At 44.1% G+C, this 25335-nt stretch overlaps 1 protein-coding gene across 7 annotated transcripts in view; it reads left to right on the top strand.

Moving 5' to 3' along the window:
• The window catches only part of LOC138261124 (testis-expressed protein 2-like), a 344587-nt gene that overhangs the window by 119230 nt on the left and 200022 nt on the right, over positions 1 to 25335 (top strand). For all 7 annotated transcript variants that reach the window (XM_069209794.1, XM_069209792.1, XM_069209793.1 and 4 more), the window contains exons 3-4: positions 13392 to 13592; positions 17664 to 17991. In XM_069209794.1, the coding sequence (XP_069065895.1) occupies positions 13392 to 13592; positions 17664 to 17991 (529 nt within the window). The remainder of the gene's footprint in view (positions 1 to 13391; positions 13593 to 17663; positions 17992 to 25335) is intronic.

Below are 25335 nucleotides of genomic sequence, written 5' to 3'. Positions count from 1 at the left end.
GAATGGAAGAAGGAATCCCCTCCCTATCAAAGATCTGATTAAGAAAGTCTATGACAACCTGAGTTTCTACTGAAGAGGTGATCCCAATCTCAGGCCATCTAGAATACATGTCTATCAACACCAAAACATACTTGTCAATGCTGGAATATCTAATAGGTCCCAGGATGTCTAAAGAAACCTCTTGCCACGGTTTACTGTGTAGCTCCCTCACCACCATGGGTTGAACTCTACACATCAAGGTTTTGTCAGCCTTGGAACATTCCACACACTTCCTAACACACCGCTCAATTTGAACATCTATACCCGGCCACCAATATGCAAGTCTCAATCTTTCCTTTGTCTTCGAGATCCCTGGATGACTCTCATGTGCTAAGGATATTAGCTCATCCCTTAATTTCTCTGGAGGAATAAGTTTAGTACCTCTCAGTAATAAACCTTCTTGAGAGGACAACTCGTCTTTGACCCTCCAAAAACCGCATAAATGCTGATCTTGTTTTTCAGTGCCATCCCAACCATATTTGATTTTTTTAAGAACCTTTTGTACCACTGCATCATTACATAAATTACTCCTCCATTCACTCTCTCTAATTATTCCTTCCCTAATCAGACAAACATCAAATTCATCAAGATTCTCAACATATTGATCCTCAGATTCTGAGACTTCATTCACAAGTCTAGAAAAACAATCAGCAACAAGATTCTGCGCACCTGGTATATATTGTACCTCAAAAGAAAATTCCTGAAGAGCCACTACCCATTTCCTGATCCTACCCGAAATGATATCTAGCCCTTTTTTCTCAAAAATTTCCTTCAGTGGTTTGTGGTCAGTTTTCACAAGAAATGTGTTACCCCAAACAAACTTCCTTAGTTTGTTCACAGCCCAAAATACAGCCAGCGCTTCCCTCTCAATTACCGACTAATTTGATTCTGCTCCCCTTAAACACCTTGAGATGAACAATATGGTTTTTTCTACACCATTATGGGTTTGAAGTAACACAGCACCAAGACCTTTTGCACTAGCATCAGCCATGATGATGGTTTGATGACTTGGATCAAAGCTTTGCAAGCACGGAGCACACCTCAAGAGATGTTTCACATTCTTAAATTCATCTTCACATGTTTTATCCCACTGAAACGTAACACCCTTCCTTACTAATTCCCTAATGGTTTTGGTCTTTTCCGCAAAGTTGTCTACAAATTTACTGTAGAATTCGGCCATCCCTAAGAACTTCATTACTTCCTCTTTTGACGTAGGACTTGCAAGATTCTCAATTGTATCCACTAAGCCCTTTCTTGGTTCAATACCAAGAGCAGAGATCTTGTGACCTAAATAATCAATTTCTTCCAGATTAAACTTGCATTTCTCTGCTTTCAACGTTAGGCCACTTTCCCTTAATCGCAGAAGAACTTGGCGAACTCGCATGTTGTGTTCAGAAATGTTCTCACCATACACTAATATGTCATCTTGATATATTTTGACTCCTTGGATTCCTTCAAGAACTTTCTCCATAGCTCGTTGAAAAACTGCAGCCGCAGAAACTAAACCAAAAGGCATCCGAAGAAACTTGTAAGTACCAAAAGGCGTTATGAAAGCAGTCAAGTCTTGAGAATCCTGATGAAGTTTAATCTGATGGTACGCGGAGGTCAAGTCAATGGATGAAAAACATTTAGCACTACTAAGAAGAGCTAACATTTCGTTAATATTAGGTAAGGGATAGTGATCTGTTATCACACATTTATTCAGCTCCCTCAAGTCAATACATAGTCTTGGCTCACCATTAGCCTTTACTGCCATCACCACTGGAGCCAACCACTCAGTGGCTTCCACTTTTTCAATTATTCCCTATTGTTCCAGTTTTTCTAATTCTTTTTTCATCTTCTCTCTCACCATCAAGGGAACACCTCTCACTTTGCTAACAACTGGAATTACACCCTTCCTCAACTTGATCTCATGAACATATCCCTTCAAACAGCCTAGTTCAGGATGAAAAAGACCAGAGAATTCTTGTTCATAAAATGGTCTACCTTTATCCACAGTATTAATGCAGTTTAAATATTTCAACCTAACTGAAGGAGACTCATTTGGATCAAGATAAACCCTTAAATCTCTCTGATGAGACCAACTAATAAGAGAATCTCCTCTTACTGAGATGTAAATTCTACCAGCTGTGAATCTATCCATGTACTGAATGGAACCTATGAAATAACCCAACAGCTTAATGGGTTCACCCCCATATCCTTTTGGAGAAATATCTGGTCTGAACAACTTAACACCAGTTCTCAAATGTTTTTCAAAAATACTCAAAGGAATTAGAGTGATCTTAGCTCCAGAATCAAACATCATAGGTATAGAAACTCCCTCAATATACACAACTTCTACTGGCCCACTAATTCCATTTTTTATTTGTAAAACAAACTCTTTTGGAGAATCTTCATCTTCCAAAGTTATTTCTTGAACATTTTTCTTTTTTAAATTAATATTCTTACAACATGAAGCAAAATGACCCTTTTTGCCACAAATTTTACAGACAACCTTCCAACCTAAACAACCTTTGAAATTGGCATAGTGACCAAACTCCCCACACCTATAACATTTTCCCTGTACATTTTTCTTAACTCTTGGGTCACTAAAATTATCTTTTACTCCTTTTTGAGAGCCCATTTTATCTCGTAGACTACATCCTTGACTGACATAATGGACTTCATCATCCCTTGTTTGAGAATTTGTCTTCTTGATTTCATCAAGGCAAGCTAAACTATGTTCATGTGTTTTTGCAATAGATACAACTTCATGAAGTGATGGATTGTCTTTAGTCCAAAAGGATTCTTTTGCTTTGTCGATGTTACAGCCCAACATGAATTGATCTCTCAGACGCTCATCCTTACTACTGCCAAAACCACATGTGGAAGCTAGTTTTCTGAGTACTGTAATGTACTCCTCAACAGATTCTCCAGATCTTTTCAGTCTTTTCCCAAAATTATATCTCTCTAAGACTGTTGAAATTTTGGGTAGGTAGTGTAAGTCAAGCTTTTTTATGCAAATTTCGAAATCATTGAGGTCACCAGCATCGTCAATTGTAAGTTCAGGTAGATTTTCAAAAACTTCCTGTCCTTCAGGACCTAAGCAATGCATCAGAAGAGACATTTTTCTTTCTGCACTTAAGGATGTGCCACAAACTCGAGCATAGTGTGCAAAAACACTTTTCCATTTTCTCCATGGAATCAGTGGTTCACCAGGTGAAGACAAAAAAAACGGTGGGCAGGTAACATTCTGCATTTTGTAAAATCTTTACAGAGTTAGATGTAAAAAAACTCTATAAAATAGAAGAAACAGTCACAGTAATTGTGAAACTGATCCTAAAAAAAATCGTTCTAATATGTCTGCCAGGATGATTACTTAAATGCAATTGTAAGCTTTGAAACCACTCGAAACAGATGGCTGCCACAATGTCTGGGTGAAAGCGAGGCTTGACACGCTTTGTGCGTTAAAACAGGAAGTAGAAGGGAGAGAAAAAAAACAGCGCGTGCGCTCGTTACCTGAGCATGGCACGAGAGTCTGTTCGTCTGCTCCACACGCTCGCGGCACACCCACAACAGAAAACAACAAAAGTACCCAGGGACTTCAAATACAGCAGCTCCGGAGGTGCGCTGAGCCGCTCCAAGTGCCCAAAAGCAATGAAGCCAAAGACGCAAGCGATTACGTAGTCCTGGTTGAGGTGTTTCTTCGTGTTTCTTCGAGCACGTCTCAAAACGAATTGATCCCACGTCGTCGCCAGTGAAAGATTCGTCAGTACACGGATCTTTCTTAAGGTAAAGTACGTTTATTTTAGAAGATATTCGTAATACAGAAACACCACAGCCCACAGACAGTTTCTCTCCCTGTTCTCTTTCTCCTTCTCTAGTCCACCAACTGTCGTTGTCTCCTGGGAGACCTTCACATTCTAAACACCATTCTAACCTAGAATACCACATTTACCTTAGAAACACTAAATGAAATATAGCACAAAAACCATAATAAGCAAAAATACAACACAGGAAAACCCCCACACCAATTTGAAAGAATGTAGTCAATTTTTATGTATAGAATGATACCACAACTACAAAAATCCAATCAGTAGAGATGGAGAAATGCAATTACAGGTATAAACAGTGTCTAAAAACACAGAGTGCCACTTGTAGACATCTGGCCAAGCTAGACTCCAAGGACAGTCACAAATCCAGGCCAAATGCATTGTAGCGTGGGCTACATACAGGGACCAGGATAGTCCTGCTGAAAAAGTTACATTCTCATTCCAGCATGAAGAGTTCTGTTTGCACTGGTGGAGGCCACAAGAAGGAGGGAGTGTCTCAGATGGTCGTTACTGTTACTGTAGCGCGAAGAGCAGGCCGAGTGGCATCGCTGTAGCTTGAAGAGCTGATCTGCATCACGGATTGTTATTGCTGGAGCTTCTTGTTTGCAGTCACCATGGGCTGTCATTGCTCTAGGTTGAAGTTCAGATCTCACGTTGCCGGTCATCACTACATGTCGCTGTAGTGCAAAGAAGAGATAGGTTCACGGGCGCTTCACATCAGTGGTCACAAAGGGCCCAGAACTTAAGGATTTCATCTTTTCTTCTTTGGAGAAGCTCAGCTGATGCCTGTCAAGGGCCTAGGATCTGTGGCAGTTTTTGAGGATCAGGAACTCACTTCAACAGAGGCCAGCAGGGCAGGTCCAGTTGCAGATCAGGCAGGTCAAGTGCAGCAGGTCAGCTCGGCAGTTGCGGGGAGCCCTCTGGAGTTTGTTGTGTCCCTGTAGCTCAGACAGGAGTTCAGCCAACGGACCCTTGGGTCACTCACCTGGCCTTGGGATGAAGGGAGCAGGTCCAGTCTTTCTTCTGAGAGATCAGGGCAGCTCTCAGATCTCAAGCAGACCTCTGGTGGTCAAGGCAGGCCTTCAGTAGCAGGCACTCCCCTGGGAGCAAACCCCTTTTCTGTGATATCCACAGGTCCAGGAGTGTACTGACGAGTGGCTCTGGAGGTCCAATATTTATACACAGTGCCAGACTTTGGTCAGGGGAATTCCCTATACTTCCCCAAAATCTGGTTGTTGAAAGTTTTTCCCTTCCCCTGTCAAGAATCCAAGAAGTCTGGGGTGACAAAGGACTAGTGCCAGGTTCCTTTGTGTGTGGCTGGAGGCAAGTTCTTTGAAGTGTAAGTGGGGCAAGGCACAGCTCCTGCCCCAGTCGTCCTGGCAGGATGGACCATCATATCCACATCTAATCCCCTTTGTGCCACTGTCTGGGACAAAAACACAAACCCCAACACCACACCCATTTAAGTCATGGGACCCCAGACACTGGCAGAAGGTATATATTATTAGGAAAAGAAAGTAGCAACATTCTAAAAGTGGCATTTTCAGAATTGTGACTTAAAGTCTGACTTTAAATTCATTACAATTAATTTGAGTCTAAATAGCATATGTCTGTCTTCTCACAACAGTTAACACTTATTAAATGTAATAAGGTAACCTAGTGTTAGTCAGTGGTGGGAGAGATAGACCTTGCAACAGTTCAAAACAGCTTTAGGGGTTTTTCACTGCTAGGACATGTAAAACATAAACCAACATGTCCTCCTTTTTAAACAGTGCACCCTGCCCCATAAGCTTTTAGGGCCTACCTTAGGGGGACTTTATGTAGGAAGGTTTAGGCATGGGAAAGGTTTGTTTTTCCAGGTCGAAATGGCAGTACAAAACTGCATTACAGGCTACGGTGGCATACCCAAGACATGTTTTAAAAGGCTACTTTGGTGGGTCATACAATGAGTGCTGCAGGCCCACTAGCAGCATTTAATTTACTGGCCCTGGATACATGTAGTAAGCCAATTAGGGAGAGAGCACAAGCATTTTGACACTGGTTAGCTGGGAAAAGCGCACAGAGTCCTAATGTCAACAAAAATTGACTCCGCAACAGAAGGCAAAAATCTGTTGAGCCTTGCAAAAAGGGCCAGGTCCGACACATATTGATTACTAGGGAAGGGAATCCAAGCACTTGGCCCAGAGGTGATCAAATCTGCAATTCATGGTTAAGAAAGTCAACATTACCGATAGAATTCGATGTTTCCTATTTTTCAGGGAAAATCATCATGAGACAACCTCGGGGTGATTTAGATGTAGGGTTGTAGTTTGCAAAATTCAGCAGAAAAATCTTACTTTTAGCAAGAGAACTTTGATGAAAATATTTTGCAAACATGGTTTAGTGCCAATAAAGTCTCCTGAAATGGAGGTTTAGCAAAGTTGGCAAACCACAAAAACCATGCTAGTAACACTCCCATGTGCCATTGAGTCAAAAGTAATCACTTTAATTTAACTAGTGCCTCACAGGATCAGGTCCATTAAGACTGGGGCAACACAAAAGGATGATTGATGGAGTGTGGAAACTTTTCAAACACTCATTCACAGTCACAGATCTGGGTTTAATCCATTGTTCTTTTGCTCATCATGCCACCCCAGTTTGTACTCAGCCATATACAAATCAGTCTTGATTTTGATCCCCATGGGAACAGTCCAGCACAAACTGCCAGGCCAGGTCCTCCCTGGACCGGAAACAAGCATCCTGGGAGCAGTTTCAGGGTATCACCCTTCATCAGCCAGGCTAGCTTGAATCCAGTGGCACAGTGAGCACGTCTGGGCATACCCTTCCTATTTAGGGCAACTTTAGCAACACAAAAGGGTGATGGACAAAGTGTTGAAACGTTTCAAACACTCACTCCTGATCTGGGTTTCATCCATTGTTCTTTTGCTCACCATGCCACCCCGGTTTGGACTCAGCCATATGTGAATCAGTCTTGACCCTGATCCCCATGGAAAAAGTCCAGCCCGAACTGCCAGGCTAGGTCCTCCCTGGACCGGAAACAAGCATCCTGGGACCGGTTTAGGGTTCCCAGGATTCTTGTTTCCAGTCAGCTGACAACTGTCAACTGATGCCTGAGGCATGATGAGGGCAGCTGGGAATATACATGGCAGTGAGCTTACCACAGCTTCAGGCAAGTGTCTGCCACACCCTTGCAGCAACTTGGTAATTTCTTTGGTGGGCCAATCCACTTTTCTGGGCAGCAACTCTGTTAGATAGGTGCAGCTGGGCTGCTTCTTCTTCTTCAGAGATGACTCCTCAAGCAAAAAATACCTACACCACTCATCTCAAAGAAGGTGAGGCAGACTCTTTTAACAAGGTAGAATCACAGCTTCTTCCATTAATGTCCCATCACCTCTGGGAGGCTGCCTGTCAATGATACCCATCCTGGATCTCAGAGCTTTCCCTTTCACCATGTGGGGTGCTGCCTATAGTTGTCAGTGGGTGAATTACTGGAACTTTAAGACTCAGCTCTTCTTTTATATTCCATTCTCAGACATAGGGCCTCATTACAAGGTTGGTGGTCTTAAGACCACCAGCCTTACGGTGGGGGTCGGACAGTCGCACTCCAGGCGGTTGGACTGCCACATTACGACCCTGGCCGTCGGGCCACCTCAAGACCGCTGTCTCCACCAGGAATGTGGTTCCTGATGGTTAGATGGTGGTCTGAGTTGTGGTAAGCCATGGTGGGGCTGAACTCAGCGCCACCGTGCTGATTACAACTCAGCTTTCTGCCAGCCTTTCTAGGGTGGTCACGCCGCCATGGAAAGGTTGGCAGAAAACCTGTGCCGTGGGCCACAGAGGGGCCCCTGCACTGGCCATGCCCATGGCATGGCCAATGCAAGAACCCCCCCTGCCCACCAATGTCAAAATGCACACAGTCTGCGTTGCAGACAGTGCACATTCCCAGGTGCTGTAGTGCTACGGTATTGGCTTTGGCTCCCTTAAGGGTGCTGAGACCAATATCGTAGCACTGTTCCCGCCAGTCTGACCGGCCGGCACGTCGTAATATGATGGTCCCGTCAGTCAGCCCAGCGTAACACAACCTGGGGTAGGTGCCTCCTCCCCACAAGTTTGGCAGTCAGAGTTTTCCAACCGCCAAACTCGCAATGAGTGTTTTGGGACCGGTTAAAGATAGTTTATTCACTATGTACATCCCTCAACTTACAGAGCAGACTCATTTATTGTTTCTAGGTAATGGCAGGTGACGGAATAGGATGGTGGATGTCTCCACTGGAAGAAACGCATAACACGAGAAACAAGAAAAGAGAAGCCTTCATACCTGACTCTTGACAGCCTTTTGGGATAAGGATCTCTATGGTAACTAAAGGGGAGGCCATAAGAAAGAGAAACCCTGCATTTCGGAGGATACCACTGTGTCTAGACTCCCCACACCCTCAATCTAATCTAATGAGAGTGTTCGAAAAAGGAACAAAAAGCAGGCCATTCCAAAAGGCCTTTTGGCACATCTAAAGGGGGCCTAATCTCATTCTCTCACACCTTAGAGTCTGTTACCAACCAAAACCCAAAGAAATGATGGCAGTACACAACGTTATTCTGGCAGTCTCTTTCTAACCTCCTTTTTGTACAGCATGCTTGCATTGAAACATCTATGACGGATTCTAGTATCAGACACACAGTACACATATTCCACTGGCAGATACTACCATGTTCCTATGTCGAATACATGCACTATCCAGGCACAGGAAATTAAGCAAGGGACCTAGCCTTATAAGGCTGAGGCACAACTCAAAAGGGGCAAGGCTTTAGGCTACCTGCTCAGTGCAAAGAATAGTAGAAAAGGGCCTGCTCTGTATCTGTGATTCAAAGTAAATAATGCCAAGCTCATCTCTACTGACAAGTGGAAAATAGTCACTCCTGATAAAGAAGGCAGGCATGGTTGCCACCCAGACCACAAAGCCCTGCTCTCGGTATCAGATAGTAATTATGCTAAGTGATCTTCAGCATATACCTATGATGGTCATGTGGGCAAAATACAAAAAAACAGTAGAGACTTGCATTAAGGTAACTCGGGCATGAATTCAGGCTTACAACACCACCCCTTAGCCAGCATAGGCACTCCAAGCAAACATATAATAGCAGAGCCTGCTTTGTCCTCTAAGTCTTCAAACTGGGATGCAAGACATGAACAAGTAGATATTGTTTTATCTCAAAACCCTTAAGAGGAGGCCCTGCTCTAGCAAGCTCATCTCCCAAGTCTGAAGAGTATTCACTAATGTAGACACCCCTTGCAATGGTGATATTGTTGTTGCAAGCTGCCAGTCATTGTTCATTAGAGCCTCATTTTTGGATGACAACTTCTTCACTATACTTCTCATGGTTTTGTTATAAATCTTTGAGAGATATAAAAATAAGGCATTTCTGTGAGAATGGTCCACCCATTCACCATGACAAAGTCTTAATGCTCTAGGTCAGCCATCTCCAGACAGGCAGACTTGGGGCAAAAAGACCCCTTTTCCCCATTAGTCATTTGGGAGGCGTCGTCATTCAGTGTGTTCCAGCACCAATTACATGAGATAGTCCTTATAAGAGCAACTCACTACCTAGTAAAATCAGGATCACACCCAATAGGCAGTCATTCTGCATGCCTACCTCATTCAAATTTCTCTAGACTGGAGCTTCCCCTTACTCCTTGTGGCACAAATTCTCTATATGTTTCCCTTGCCACAGCTCCTGCCATTGGTAGGAGACAGCAACAGAGCTGCTGTGATTTCCTGTGCCTTTGTTGACCTCCTCTTGTTCTCAACATCTTCAGTATGCTGATAAACAGCGTCCACCTCTGTGCCCTTTGTCCGCTGTGGTTCCCTCACCTACAGTGAAAAGGAGATGAGTTGCCACAATTGGAGTTGTTGCTGAGCTGCTGGCAATGGCACGTCTCCAACTCTTTGTAGCAGTAAGACCCTTAAAAATACTTATTTAGTGAGCCACAGGGCCACAGTCAACTTCCACTTCTCTGTATGTTACCTGCAGTCCGTAAGTTGTCCACCAAGCATGTCAGGCCATTAGAAGATGTCGTTGCGCCTGAGCTCAGAGAAGTCAGGTTGCCTTGTGAGCTCGACAAGCCCCAACAATGCATGTGTATTTGCACGTATTCACAGGCTGAGCATGACAGCAGCAGTGAATGCAACTCCCAAGCTGGCAGCCTACAAGGGGATCACCATGTGTATTGAATGACTAGTCCAGCAGTTTCTGCTGAAATGTGTCTGTACTGTGACCTTAAAATTAGATGGACTTCCTAATATATGCCAGCCCTTATGCACAAAAATCATACTGGGTTCCTGAAGTACTTTTGATAAGTGTAGAATGTTACAATGAGGTGACAGCCATACCCTAGCCGGGTCTCTAGACCCACTGACTAGCACCAGGGCACACCTCAACCTTGGGTTGTTTTGGGAGCTTTAACATTTCATTAAATAATTTCATTACCATTCTAAATTGCACGAGGGAAGCAAACATGGTCTGTACTTTCCAATAATGAGAGTTATAAGACCCAGACCCTAAACAATTTTGGTATATACATTATATTTTTAACACAATTTTTTCAGTAAATTGGCTAAAGAGCAATAGATTTTACAGTCAGTTAATGTCCCACAATTCAAAACCTAGCTATGCCAGTTTCGCACTGCCCTGGAACGTAGAACACAATTGCCAGACCCGTATTTGAAGCACCATAGCCAGACCAGTCCCCCTTAATGCTCAGGGATTATAGTCAGGACACTATCTAGAAAGTCCTTGGAGGTAAAGCAATGTAACCAGACATGTTCACATTACTACTGTACATAAAGCACCACTGTCAAGCTGGTTCTTATAACGCCCCAGTACATAAAGCACAACAACCAGGCCAGCTCCAGATTGCTACTCCGCCAGGTAAAGTACCATTAGCAACACCAGTTTCCACATTGTCCTCTAGGGGTGGCCTCTGCATTCTTGGGAGAAATGGTATCCTCCGACTCTGTTATTGAGGGGACTCTGGGACAGGAAGCTTTGGGACAGATTTACAAGGCCCTATCGCCACATTAGTGTCATTTTTTTTCCGCTCAACGAGGCAAAAATCGCAGCGCTATATTTACAAAGTGGCACAATGCATCCATTGAACCACTTTGTGACCCGTTGCGCCACATGATGCCTGCGCCAGGCATAATGTATGCAAGGGGGGCATTCTGGCATTAGGAGGCCCACAAATATGGCGCAATGAAATCTACAAGATGTCATTGTGCCATGGTTTTGTTAGGTGGCGATGGGGAGGGGGGTCACAAGATATCTGGCGCATCAGTACTGATGGGCCAGAATCCTGTAAATATGGGCCTTTGTACTCCTTCAGTCATCTGCAATAGGGACAACTCTGCTTGCTGGCAGTGCATGTGTATCGCACAAGTCTGCTGGATCGGGGTGACGAAACTAAAAGGGAGCCCCCCTTCAAAGTACCTGTAGGTGGGCCCCTCCCCCATGTCCCCAGTCAGGGGCCTTCTGCCGGTGCAGACTGTACTGTGCCGTGGGGCCCCCTGAGGCTGGGAGATCCCCCGCACTCCGTGCGCTGCGGGGGCCTTTGTTACACCACTGTTTACAGTGCCCAATTGGGAATGCTTCCGAATGCATTTGATTCGATAGCCTTTGATCTCAGCCGAACAATCGCAAGCACATCCCTTTTGATTAAGTAGAACTGTACAGCGATCTAATGCTTCACAGCTAGGTTCTCACTACATAAATACACATACATACATACATACATACATACATGCAAGATCATTGCTGAGTAGTCATCACATCCTTTCTCCGAATGAGGAGGCAATGTCCGGGCTGCTTCATGCAGCCTGCACTTACCACAGAGATTCTGGATCCCTTGACAGTCTTCAAGGCACTTTAGGGGTATGGTACACAGAAAGAAACCAATGTTTTCACTTTGTTTTATAGGAGAGAAAGCGACTGTTACACAATGAAATTATTTAACCCAATATGCAAAGGTTCCTAAGGTTGCCCGTTTTATACCATGTAATGCTCTGTAACCTTATTTCTCAATGCTATATGCCTGTAGTGGATCACTCCCAGTGTGCAATTCCTGTTTGTTCTTTACTTTCACAAGGGATCACCATACTGTCTCCTACAAGGGTATCTGCTCACAGGTCTCCCATGCAATCCATGTCAAGCACAACCTTATGGCACACAGGCCGCGTACTTCTCTAAATGTAGAGCTCACACCCATGTCATGGAAAACATGAGTGCACCAAAACCCTAGGCATCCAACCTCTGTTCTAAGCTAGATGACGTAGGGACAGAGATGGGGAAGATAAGTCACAATATGGACACGTTTGACAGGACAGGGTTATTATTAAGGTTGGAGGTACGTGGCCGTCCACACTGGCTGGCACATGGAATAGTTGGGCCATCTTAGCCCTTGTCCAAAGAGGCCTATGCAGAAGTTAAGATTAACACTCCCGCTCAGTGGATATAAATCCTTCCTGGAAGAGCTAGTGGTGAAGCAGCTTCGTATGTTCTCCTTGCCCACAGATTCCTAACAAAGTTCCCACTTACTGCTCCGCACTCATCACTCATATAGTAATAACTTGTCACCCACCCTCTTGTAGTGTATAGAATCTAACTCTTTAGTTCTCGGACGTATGTCCAGATTTATGGGGGTACCCAAAGGGTACAATCCCAAAATTGCATGCCTTAGTGTGACATGATCTCAGAGGATCCTAGTCACTAACCTGACAAGCTCTCTACATCAGTGGTTCCCAACCTTTTGACTTCTGTGGACCCCATTTTATCAATACTGGAGCCCGGGGACCCCAACTGAATCATTATTGGAACACGGGGACCACAGAGGAGTCATTACTGATAGCTGGGACCTAATAATATTAAATGTTTTAGGCAGCCGCGGACCCCCTGAGGAGGCTTCGCGGACCCCCAGGGGTCCCCGGCCCACTGGTTGGGAACCACTGCTCTACATTGTCAGACCGATTAAACACTGGTCACACCCATCTCATCAGAGTGCTCTATTAAAGTACACTGAAACATGCCATGGTCCTCATCCCTACCCCTATCAATCTGCGCTCAGAAATTGCTGTGGCAGGGCACATATTACTCTTCTCAAGCTACTTATACCTGCCATTTTAGCAACTTACATGCAAATACCATTCACTCACTCAGCACCTGCTTTCCTGGGTTTTGATTCCAGTCACGCTCATGAGGATGTGGTAAGCTGTATCCAAGACTGTAGCTTGTTCTTCACATGAGTGTCCCTGAGCTCTGACAAGTTTAAGCACTTGTCCACACTGGAGAGTAGGATATACAAAGAATATCTTGGGCCTCAGATGTTCTTGCTTCCTCATCTATTAGTGTGTTCGTACTGCCCTGAGGGCCTTTTAGGACTGTGTTATGTCAAGTGATATAGGAAATTTGTTAGCTGTGCAGCTCTTACTAGTATCAACATGGAACAAAGTCATGCCCACAATGACAAGCTTCGTTTGCACCCTTTCCTTTCAGGGTTGGATGAATGAGATGTACTTCTACGACCCCGAGATATATCACCCATCGTTGACACACTCGGTATTTGTTAACCTAGAGGGGTCGGCATTGAAGCTTTCTTATCCTAAGATCAATGTTCCACGGAGGGCTACAGCAGAGGAGGAGACTCATGATCCCACCTTCACTAGTCTCCGGTCATATGACTTGACTGGTGCTAAGGTATGGTATTACACTCGCGATAGGTCACGTGTACGTGTTAAACTGCTTTCTCCTTCTGTTTTGTTCCATAGGCGCCCTCCTTCCATAGTGTCACTGGTCCTTAGTAATCCCAGATTATCTGTTGCCTTGAGCATGTTCATGGGCCGGTGCAAGTGCTGGGGAGTAGTGAAGCATCTTATATTTTGTACCAATAGGTCTACTAGTTTGAACTAATTTTTGTGTGTGTCAAAGAAAAACAGTGACTAGCCATTACGAGTTTTGTGGTCCCAATGCGGGACAGCCAAACTCGCGGAAAGGACACCACCATGGCAGTGCCCCCCGCTCCCTGCCCTATTACAATGTTCCCGCTGAGCTGACCATCGGGAACATTGTAATAGAGTGTTCCCGCTGGTCAGACCGGCAGGAACACTGCTACGAGATGGCACTCAGCTCTCTTAAAAAATCTGAATGCGATCTCGTAGCACATAGGGGCCAAGCAGCACCTTCAGAATGTGCACTGTTTTGCAGAGCATCCCGATGGTGCTGGGCAGGGGGGCCCCTGCACCGCCGTGGGCATGGGCAGTGCAGAGGCCCCCTGTGGCCTCCAGCACATCCTCACAGCCAGCTTTCCATGCTGGTGAAACCGCCATGGAAAGACTGGCGGTAAGGGGAGTTGTAATCAGCCAGGCAGTGCTAAGCTCATTGCCACCCTGGCTGAGTACAACTCAGACCGCCATCACCATGTCGGGAACCATGTTTCCGGTGTGGACAGCTGGCGGGTCCGCCCGGCAGGGTTGTACCTGGGAGGTCGAACCGCCCTGAGTGCTTCAGACTGGCCGTCAACGCAAGTGTGACGGTCCGAGGACCGCCACACTCGTAATGAGGCCCTAATTCTGTTACATCCACAATTTAGATGGGCTTTTTCAAAGCTAATTTGTATGTGCAGAGGAAACAGCAAGTCCATAAACAAGAGGTATTACCTATCTGTGTGGAAGGTCTATAAGATATAAGAAGTGTAAGTAATCAGTACTGAATCACTCACATTGTTTTCTCTGTGCCTATAAAAAGGCTCATCTAAATTTTGGATGAAACTTGGTGACCTATGGTGAATAATCGTTGATATACAGTGAAGTCTCCATCTAAAAGTCTCCAACAAAGTTTGATGGATACATATAGCCGCAGGTGCTCCAGTACCAAAGGTGACCACCATACTCCAGGTCATTAGGGACTCATCTCCAGTCCTGAACTTTTCACCTAGAAAACAAAAATCATTCACTTCATGTATGTTAATCTAATTAGTTCAACTCAACGGAAACAAAACAAGACTACAGCACCCAAAATGCATTAGGCTACCACAAAAAAAACCAAGGCTGGCAAAGTGTCCGTAATGACTTGTAGGGAGATGGTCACCCTGATTACAAGATTCCGATAGATCTCATGAAAGTAGCAGGGAAGTTAAGCCTGTGTAAAATGCTTGGTGACAGTCTAATTTAACTCTGAGTCCTTTATGTGTTCACCTTGTAATGTACTCTTCCAGTCTGTATGATAAAAACATTTAGAGCATATTTAAACGTTCTGGTGGTGGAATTGTTTCCACTCCACTGATGGTTCCTCGATTGCCCCAATAAAAGTAGCACTTGCTTCCTTCAAACCTCAGGGTAGCAAACCAACAGGCTCACAAACACACAAGGGAACATTCAGTGGCCTCCATGTAACTGAGACCTTGTAGTTCAACCAAGTGACGTGTTGTCTCAAAAATGAGAATGATTGTGTATTAAATGAGAGTCGTTCGGTTCAACTCCACATTGAAACAGAAGTGTAAAATTGAATTTTGAGATAGTAAACTGTGCAAGAATACCATATCTGGTCCGTGACCTCCTAAGAGTCAAATAGGGTGATGTGGTGAGGCACATTATTTATAGTGGAACGGTGAGATCACTGTTGGCCTTGTACTAGTGGTGCTGGAACAAGTTTCAGAGCGGGGGTGCTACCCTCAATGTTACATCACTCAGGTCTGACCATTTGCAAAGATTCCAAGTGTCACCAAAAGATAAAAGTGTAGCAAATGAGCCACGCTTATTCAGCAGGAGAGTGGTAAGCATGTGGTATGGTGCTGGTGGTGCATTTTGGAGCACACTGTCATAAATATATTACTAAAGCATGGTGTGGTAGCACACTTTCGTGTACAAACAGCACATTTTATATTGGCATGGCCTCCGAATTCGCATTGAGATTCAATTTTCCTGGTATAACTATACAGCGCACAAACAATAATGTGTGGTAATCGGGTTTCAGCAAATATTTATCATTTGCACGTCGCCAAGCAAAGTGTCTTGATTTGTTTTGATCCTATTACAATCTTTGTTTTCATCACACGAAAAACACAAAATGTGCTTTGTTTGTGCTTCCTTAACTGCTGATATATTTTGAAAAATATAGTTCATTTATAGGTATTTAACTGTTGTTGTGTGTTAGAAAAAAATTGACACCCCACAGCCTTCCTTTCACACTCAGCACGATTGTCACATAGCTTGCTTTAGAAAACCCTCTAACTTTGGAATCAGGAAAGAACAGTAAACATCAATATCCATGTTACAAGGATAACCAGCCTGACATTTGACCTCTGTCTTTGAGCACACAGCACATATGACCAGATAATAAAGTTAAAAGGCATCTTTATTGCTCATTCACAATCTGATCTCCAGCATAGTTTTTGTAGGGTGCCGTAGCATTCCCAGCCCCCTGCTTCCAGCGCATATACCTTGTAATAGGAACCCAGTCTAGAGAGTATAACCACACTAAACAAGCTGCAATAGAGTGACCGTGTACAAACTAATGATCTGATTGGAGGGGCTCATATGGAGCACACAATGACATAGAGCTCCTTGAACCACAAGGCAGGTATTCCTCTAGCTTCAAGGTAGCAAGGCTCTGTTCACATTGTGCAAGGAATCTCTGGTGACTGCACTCTATGAAACCTGTGCCCACATCTGTGCACAAGACAAGCAAAGAAAAGGACATGCATAGGTCACTAGGAGAACCTTAATGGGCCTTCCAAGGCAAGGTGTTGTAATAGAGATGTCTTTGTCCTTTAGACTAGACGGCACATTTAATTAGCAGTGATTATTTTCCCACAGATAAGACTCATCATGTGCCCCACACCTTCCCTCCTCCTTCCTTGCCACATACCTTGTTCTCATTCGCTCAGTGGGATGTGTGACTGGGCAGCAACAGCAAGGGGGGTAGAGAACAGGAGTAGTTGGAATGCAATGAGAGATGCAGACATTGAGAGCAAAGTGTGGAAGAGCCTGGACAGAGAGCGGGAGAGCTGAGGAGTGGGAGCTCCACGGTGAGTGGGGAGCATGGAGAGGCAAGAAGAAAGACAATGGGTGATGTAAAGATAAGCGAGTGCATTGCAGAGACAGTTACCAGAAAGGAGTACTTAGGAAGGAGCTGGGTTTAAGATGAGTCTTGCAGCTGGGAGTGGATGGACACTGACAAGGATCTGGAAACATAAATTGGGTATTGTGGTGGGTACAGTGATTGGATACGTGCTGCCAGGGGTGCCAGTGGTTTAAACATGTCACAGGGAGTTCAGCAGGGACTTCTGTTTGCCAACAATTGAAAAAGTTATGCTTGAGAATCACAGATTCGATGCAGTTCTTTGACTACACCAACCCCACCAGAATGAGTTCACCCCAACCCCAATGAATGTGCTATGACCAGAGGCTCTAAAGTTGCTGGAACTGAAACTTATCTGGATACATTTTAGAACAGCTTTGATCTGTTATAAGCGTTTAATGAAAATATTTGATTGGTGATGTAAAAGGGCTGCTATGAGCAATGTTGGTAGAAGAAAGTTTTTCTCTTCTTTTAGACCAAAAAAAGGACCCACAGATGTTTGTTTGCCTTTTTGTAGATTAACTGGAGTTACTCATTTCTAGCCTCACTATAGACAGATACGTCTTCATTTCCTAGATGATTAACCTATTGGGCAGTATGTCTTCAGCTAATCAACTCTATAATTTTGCAAACATTGAGCCGCTTAGGTCAGCCAAGATACTTATAGTGACTAATATGTTCCAATTGCAGATCTTTCTTTTCCCAACGGGTCTTGCACGGAAGAGAATGTGGAACAAGAAATATCCTATCTGCATCTTACTTGCCAACCAAGAAGATGTGAGCTGTAGAGGGGCTACTGACCACCCTGAGGTATCCGCACAGCAAGAAGAAAGCCAGGAGCAGACAGTGGCAGGCCAAGACAGTGCATTGAAACCTGCTGGGGAGCTCAAGGAGGTGCCGCTCTACCTCTTTGGGAGAACAGGACGTGAGAAGGAGGAATGGTACCAGCACCTGTCAGCAGCCTCCAATCAAGACTCCAGAGACAAGCAAAGTGCCAGCAGAAGTGAAGCGAGATCAGGTAAAGTGCAATACCCAGGGGTTAGAGGGCATACAAGAGCATGAACGGTTAAATATCATCATGTGACCATGATCTGTTTGAGAGAAAAGCTGATGGGGTTTGAGAATTTTCAATTGGAGGGATTGTTTTCATCAAAAGTCTCCTGCAGGGGAGCATCTTTCCAATCCTCTTGGTCATCATGACACTGGTCGCTTCTCACACTGTCGTATGTAACATGTATGTTGTCAGTCAAGAAGGATGCTGCTTTATCACACACCTGTTGTGAACGGAGGATGGTGCAAGACATACTGAATTTATTTTGAGATCTCTGACAGACCTAAACTGTGCTCAGGATGAGTGGAAGATGTTCAAATCAGTTTCCTCAGAGCAGGAAAGTTTTGGATGAAAAAAGGCAATCCTTAAAATGTCCAACCTGTGTTTTATAGACCCAGAGTGGCTCAAAAGAGTAGGACTGATGCCACTTTCTCTGATCCTGCATTTTCAAAGTGTTCTCATTCTAATTTCAGTAGGTAACACTGGTTGACTGGTCTAGCAAAGGGCGTACTTTCATTAGCTTGAGGTATTGTCTGTTCGAACACAACACACAGATGCTAAAGGCTAACGCGTGTTCTTCTGGGCTAGGAGTTGCAAAAAAAAGGTCCACAGATATTCAAACTTTGAAATAGCCTCTTCAATATTTTTTTCTACTGTATCTCTGTATTGTTAGTTTTGAATATAATAGAGTTCCAATTTCAGCAGGAAAAACAAAGATACACATATCAAACGTCCTCAGTGTATATGCACAATACGTATCTAATTATCCACATTCCGAGGACACAGGAATGGGCAGTGAACATGAGGAAACATATAATGAACACAACCTGTAAACAAATTGAGCCCAAATCATTGAGGAACCAAAAGAAAAAAAGTGGGGGGTCTAGGCTCTTCAATCTTAATTTTGGATTGGAAGCAACACTGAGAAAATTTAGACCATGGACGGAAATGTCAAGTTTGATAGTAATTGTTATGGTCTGAATGGGACTCAATCAATCAATCAATCAATCAGTTATTTGTTAAGCACGCTACTCACCCGGTAGGGTCTCAAGGCGCTGGGGGGAGGTGAGGGGGTTGCTACTGCTCGAAAAGCCAGGTCTTGAGACGCTTCCTGAAGGTCAGAAGGTCCTTGGTCAGACGTAGGTTGACAGGGAGGGAGTTCCAGGTCTTGGTGACGAGGTGGGAGAAGGATTTGCTGCCGGCTGTGGTACGGTGGACGCGGGGGACGGTGGCGAGGTTGGCGGAGCGGAGCTGGCGTGTCGGGACGTGAAGTTGAGACGCTTGTTGAGGTAGGCGGGTCCAGCGTTGTGGAGAGCCTTGTGAGGGTGGATCGGGAGTTTGAAGATGATCCTTTTGTTGACGTGGAGCCAGTGGAGGTTTCTGAGGTGGGCTGAGATGTGTTAGTGACGAGGGAGGTTAAGGCATTCTGCGCCTGACTTGGTGGGCTTTCATTCACCAGATTGCTTTTGAGGGTAGCGCAGATGCACCAAGATTCTAGGTAGGAGGTGCCCCAACGCTCGGGTCCCCTACCTCCAGGATACTACCTGGGAGAAGTACTGTATTCCTGCTAATAGGAAGGGGGCAGGTATTCTTGTCCCCATGGATGCCTAATAGGAGACGTGGGCTTCTCTGCTGTATGAAATACCCTTAGATATCATGTGTATCGTTTTGCTTTGGGCAGTGGTTATGACTCTTATCATTTTGGCCTCGTACTATCTGAAAGCGTGTACGTTCTAAGGGGTCCACAGGGATGGGATGTTTTCAGCCTAATCTACTGCAATTCATGATCTGATATTATGGTGTATATCGTTTTTGCCCTGTGGGGATAACAAGTATATATCAGTATTACTGATTTAGGATGTTTTTGGTCTAATGTTTTATGCAATACAATTTATTTTTATATAACTGGTTGCGGAGTACCCTTTATGGTGTATTTATTGTGTCACATGTGTTGTATGTGTCGTGCAAACACTTTACAGATTGCCTCAGGGATAAGCCTGACTGCTCGTGCCGAGCTACAAAGGGGTGAGCAGGGGTTATCTTGAGTCTGTATCTCCGTTACCCTGACTAGAATGGTGGTCTCTGCTTGGATGAGATGCCTACCCTGGCCAACCAGGAACCACATTTCTAACACCACCCAACTGTTATTTTTCATTTTTAGAAAATATTTTACAGACTTATTTCTCTGCATGGAAGCAGGGTACTCTCTGACGTTGTGTAGTGGTTTTCAAAGTCACGCATCAGTCGCTTGAGGTGGCTATGTCTGTTACCATACAATATAAATAAATTGTATCAGTTTCCGTACTGAAATTAATTTGAAATAAGAACCCTTCATTATGTTTTGCGTGTATGCCCGCCCATGTGTGTTTCTTGGTGTAAACTAGCACTTGTTTTTGTGTGTGCATTGTTGTGTATTTCTGTGTCTGTGTATGTCTGTGCATGTGTACGCATATCTGTTTGTATGTGTCTTTGGCCAGGATACCTATATGAACTAAATGAACTGTGTGCCCTTGCTGACCACCGGAGACGTCTCTATAGTATCCCTGCTATCAAGTGACTTTTCCAAGATAGACAAACCAAGCCTTACACCATGAGAATGCAGATCCGATGTTGTGTGCTGTGAAGGTTTAGGGAATGCTCTATTCCACCATTCCCTTTCCCCCTCAAAATATTTGGTACTGAAACGACCAACTTGAATAAATTGAGAAATCTCCTGAGAACTAATTTCTGTACAGGAGATGACGTCCTTCACCTGAAGCTAGAATGGTTTATCTAGGAAGATGTTAGCTCCATTGAGGCTGAACTCCTTGTGTCTCAGCACTGAGGTTGAGGACTTTTGTTTTACTTTTAGCAGAATCATCTCATTCCAGTCGTTCATGAGGCCTAGTAGTAGCAGAATCCAACAACCTCCATGAAAACCAACTTTGTGAATCAACCTTTGGCTCTAGACAACTCTTGGATCATCTACTTATGGCCCAAGGTGATCATCTGAGATTTTCACCAGCTGCGTAGATCGTCCACCTGAATCCTAGCTACTGAATAACCTCAAACTAATGTAGTTGCTTCTTTCTCTCAGGGCTCATGCAAGTGTCAGAAGACTGAAAACATCACTGTTTTAGTCACTATACAGGAAGGAATTTATACAAAATCTGGAAGAAATTTTGGATGAGAAACTGAACTTCTAATATCAATTCATCAATTTTGTCTTGGGTTTATCCCTTTTGACTAGTTAAAACGTCTATAGGAATCAGTTAGGTAAATGGGAAGGGTTGGTCTTGGAAGAAATACTTTTTGGAGAGAAATCGAGAATAGACAATAGATAGGGAAGGGATTAGGTAGTGAGAGAGAGAGTACAGTGAATGTATTCCCAGTGCAAAGCCGAAGAAAAGTCATATGTCCAGAATATGGCTGTTATGTAAAAGCTGTAGGCAAGATTACAACACCAAGCTGAAAGCTCCCTTTTCGTTCACATCTTGGGACGAAGAAAATTAATTTATTTGGTTGGCACATGTAGGGGGAGAGGCATGAGAACTAGCAATGGGGAAATTTACTGTTTCTTTCCACAACCAGCCAATCTTTTAGTAGATGAAGACAGAGGTGGAAAAACATGCATTATACAGTGAAGTAGAACCTAAGGATATTGTAGGTGCCATCACAGATCCCTTTGTGGCACTGCAAAATTACTGCCAGGATTAGCCATTTTAATACAGTTGTCTATTCAATCAGAATCTTTCCTGTACGTAGCCAACAACCCTTGAATACATAGGATGTGAGCGCCTAATACACATAGATTAGCAGTACGCAAGGAGCAATGTAATTATTCATCAGAATGCATTTCCTCTTAGTTCCTCCTATTTTCGAGGTTTTCTATTGCAAAGGTACAACTTTCCTCTTGACTCCATGCTCTGGGACCCTCAGGAGAAATGCAGCCCGTTTTTGGAGTGTAACTTGTAATTCTAGCCCCCAGTCTTTTTTGGCTGATACTGGGTCTTGCTAGGTTGACAATCCATCTTTCTTATGGATTCTCTCTAGCAAATATGGCTTGCTTTAGTGAGGAAGGATGAGCAAAAAAGTTGTCCAAGTACACAATTTTGCTTCTCTCCAATTTGGTATCCAGTTCCTTCAGCTAGTGTCCTATATTTGCTGAAGATGGTCTTGCTTTGTACTCAGGAATCCTTTCCTATGGCCTAGGAGATTCAAAGGTCCTCAGCTGCAGATCTGGTGAACTCTTGCTCACTGGCTCATAGGTTGAATCTTCCTTTCTGAGAAACTTATTTTCTCAGCCGAGCACATAGATGCTAGATTCAAGGAGCTCAGGTGGCATACTTTGCGGTTATTGTAACTGTTTTGTCTGCATTTCTTCTCTGGAATATTTATTGATTGAGCAGTACCTTCATCTGTTCATGACCCTGGCTTTAGTAGTTTTCCTACTTCAGAGAGTTAGCCCATAAATTCCCTGTCATCACTACTCCACATGCAGTTTATTGCACAGCATACCAACAAAATAACATTAAATAGGGCCAGGGATGGCAGGCAAGAGCAGCCAGCAGGAATCTGTGCCCAACGCTTTGTGCTGCTGGCCAGATGGGATAGGGGTGAGGCAGATGACCTGACCTGGTAGTGAACCCTGAATCAGGTCAAATTATGTGTTGCCAAGGCCTGCATTAAGTCATGCATAGGAAGATCAGAAAGCTGATAGCCTCTTAAAAAGTGGTCTGGGAGAAGTGTGGAGGGATTGGAATCAGCTTGTATTGCCTAGTTGGGCTTGCCAGGTGCAGAGACTCCCCACCTTATGTTTATTTAATGTGTTCAAGTGGTTGGGTCTTCAGTGCAGCAAATGCACCATTACTGGATGTGTTACACTCAAGCCTCCTTCCTGAATTCCCTTTGAAACCTGAAGTATTAATGGGAGGCTGAACTAAAGCTGCCTCCCTCTTCATGGTGCATTTGCACTCCTGAACCATGGTTCAGCAGGTATGGAAAAGCCACCAGCAAAGGCAGGCTCAAATGACCTTAGCACTGCCCTTGAAAGCTTCCACTTTTAGCAAAGTTTAGCATAGATGTTGGGTCCAGGATTGTGTGGATGCATGGCGCATCGCTGGATAAGTGAAAGACCAAAGTTTTGCCACATGCATCACAAAGTGATACCTGTCAAGATCGCATCTAAACGGGATGCAGAGTGATCCCTTTTTCACTTGGTCACACACCCAAAAATTTGTGAGAAAATACTAATGGCCTTTATTACAGTTTTTGCTGAGGTACATCTACCAGGATGTCAGAAGAAAGTCTGCCATATTTAAAGTTCTCTGGGAAGTCACAGGATGTTTCACCTCTAAAGTACCTGATTCAGCAATAACAAAAGTAAATAGATAGAAAGAACGTCAGCAGAAAGCAACTTGTGCCAGTCTCTGCTGGCAGATTTTCCACCTGTATGTGCAGGCATGAACAGAGTAACCCCTAAGTGATGGTATTTTGTCATTTCCGACAAATCTACTCTCTCTAAATTTTTTCAAGATGGCACCCCTCTAAGAGAGCGCGGCAGGTTAGCCAGGCCATTGCTTTGCCCCCATTTTCAGTTTGAGTACTGTTGCGTCTTGTCAGAGAGTGGATGATGGATTTACCACCGGGGGATATCCTTTAATTGTTGAATTGCAAATTGGTAGATATACAAATGGTAGTGGTAACAGTAAGTCTGCTACCTATATGACAAGGCTACTTTTACTATCCTCCTTTTAAGCAAACTACAAGACCTGGAAGTCTGTTCAACAAGTCATGATCACTGAAGATCCTGCAGTAGATAATTCATGCCAACTTTAACAAAGCTTAAAGGAATGCACAAACTCCTTGAATTTCAAATGGCACTAGCTCTAACAAGGTTCACATGCTGGCACTGCCCTCTATCAGTGACTGGCAGCCTTTCTTCTGACTGAAGGACTCCTCAAAACGAAGGATGCTACCAGGGTGATATCATGTGCTGCCTAGCATACACATTGATTTTCCAGGTGGTCAGAGATAGGGATAGTGCCTTCACGCACCCATTGAGCATAAATGACATCACAAGGTTGACCTTTATCTTACCCCTAGTACCTCAGTAGCCTCATATTGGTGGAGGCTGCCTTGCATGCCTAGCAGTAAAAGGTTCAGAAAGTCATGGATGTCGCAGGCTTTTAGGACAAAGGTGATCCAAGGTGATATATTGTCATGTTTATGCTGGTATTGAGAGCAATACCCTCCAGTCCGGATGAGGATTGGGCTAGGATTTCATAGGAAGAAGGAATGACAGTTAATATAAGCCCTGTGAGAGCTCAGTTATGACAAGTCAATGTTTGTATCTACACAGATTCTAGTGTTCTTGAGAGAATGGATCAAAATCAGCTGTTTAGCAATGGCATATTTTCTGTGAAAGTTGATTGTGACACAAGGCAGTACAATCACCGTGTTGCACTTACAGCCTGGACTGGGACATCTTTAGGGCTTCTCACATGCCTTGTGTGTTTGAGAATGGTAGGTCTGGAAGAATTCCAGGTTTCGCCGTAGTTCAGGAGTGCAAATTTACTGTGAGGATGGACATGTTTGTCCCGTGAGATCCAGATAAAGGCGAAGGGAAGCCTTTTCCCCCACTCTGACCTTATTGTGCTGGAGGTTCCCCAGTGTACTGCTACACATGTGTGTCAGATCACAGTGGAAACCTTGGCAATTCCAGAGGATGGTAAATAGAAAGAATGGAAGCTGCCACCAGCCATGTTCTAACAGTGTGCACCCGCAACCCTTTACTGCACTTTTCCCCTAACTGGAGTGTTCCTAATCGGTTGATAAAGACTCTTCCTCAATTCTAAAATTTCAGCCTAAAGGCAGAGGTAAAGGTAGGAATTTGATCATTAGTTTAGCAAATCCCCACCTGTGGCTGCCTCTAAACAGGTTAGTCTGGAGACAGATCATGGACTTTGGCAGGAGGAGGCATTGAACTTCTCCCGCCAAACTCAGAATAATTGCAACATCATTCATAGAAGATCCCCCTCTTCCTCAGAAACAAAGTGCCCAAATAGAACAAATTATTCAAGAAATCCACCAGACCCTATCTGGCTACAGTGCATTCAGGGTGGACTCTGTGCATTTGTACTACTGATTTTATTTTCATCCTCTATAGAGGCTCCTATCTGAAGCCCCCCAGTTGTCACGTGCATCCACCAATAATTCAGTATTTACCTTTTCACCTTCATCCCATTTTTGCAAGCAATAGATAGTCTTGTAATTACTAGGGAAGCCTTATGTTGCAACTGGTTCTGGTTGGGCACCATCTGTAGCAATAAC

Source organism: Pleurodeles waltl, chromosome 10 (assembly GCF_031143425.1).
Source record: "Pleurodeles waltl isolate 20211129_DDA chromosome 10, aPleWal1.hap1.20221129, whole genome shotgun sequence".
Lineage (NCBI taxonomy): Eukaryota > Metazoa > Chordata > Amphibia > Caudata > Salamandridae > Pleurodeles > Pleurodeles waltl.
Note: the sequence above shows the minus strand (reverse complement) of the source record. Positions and strands in the feature narration are given on the sequence as shown.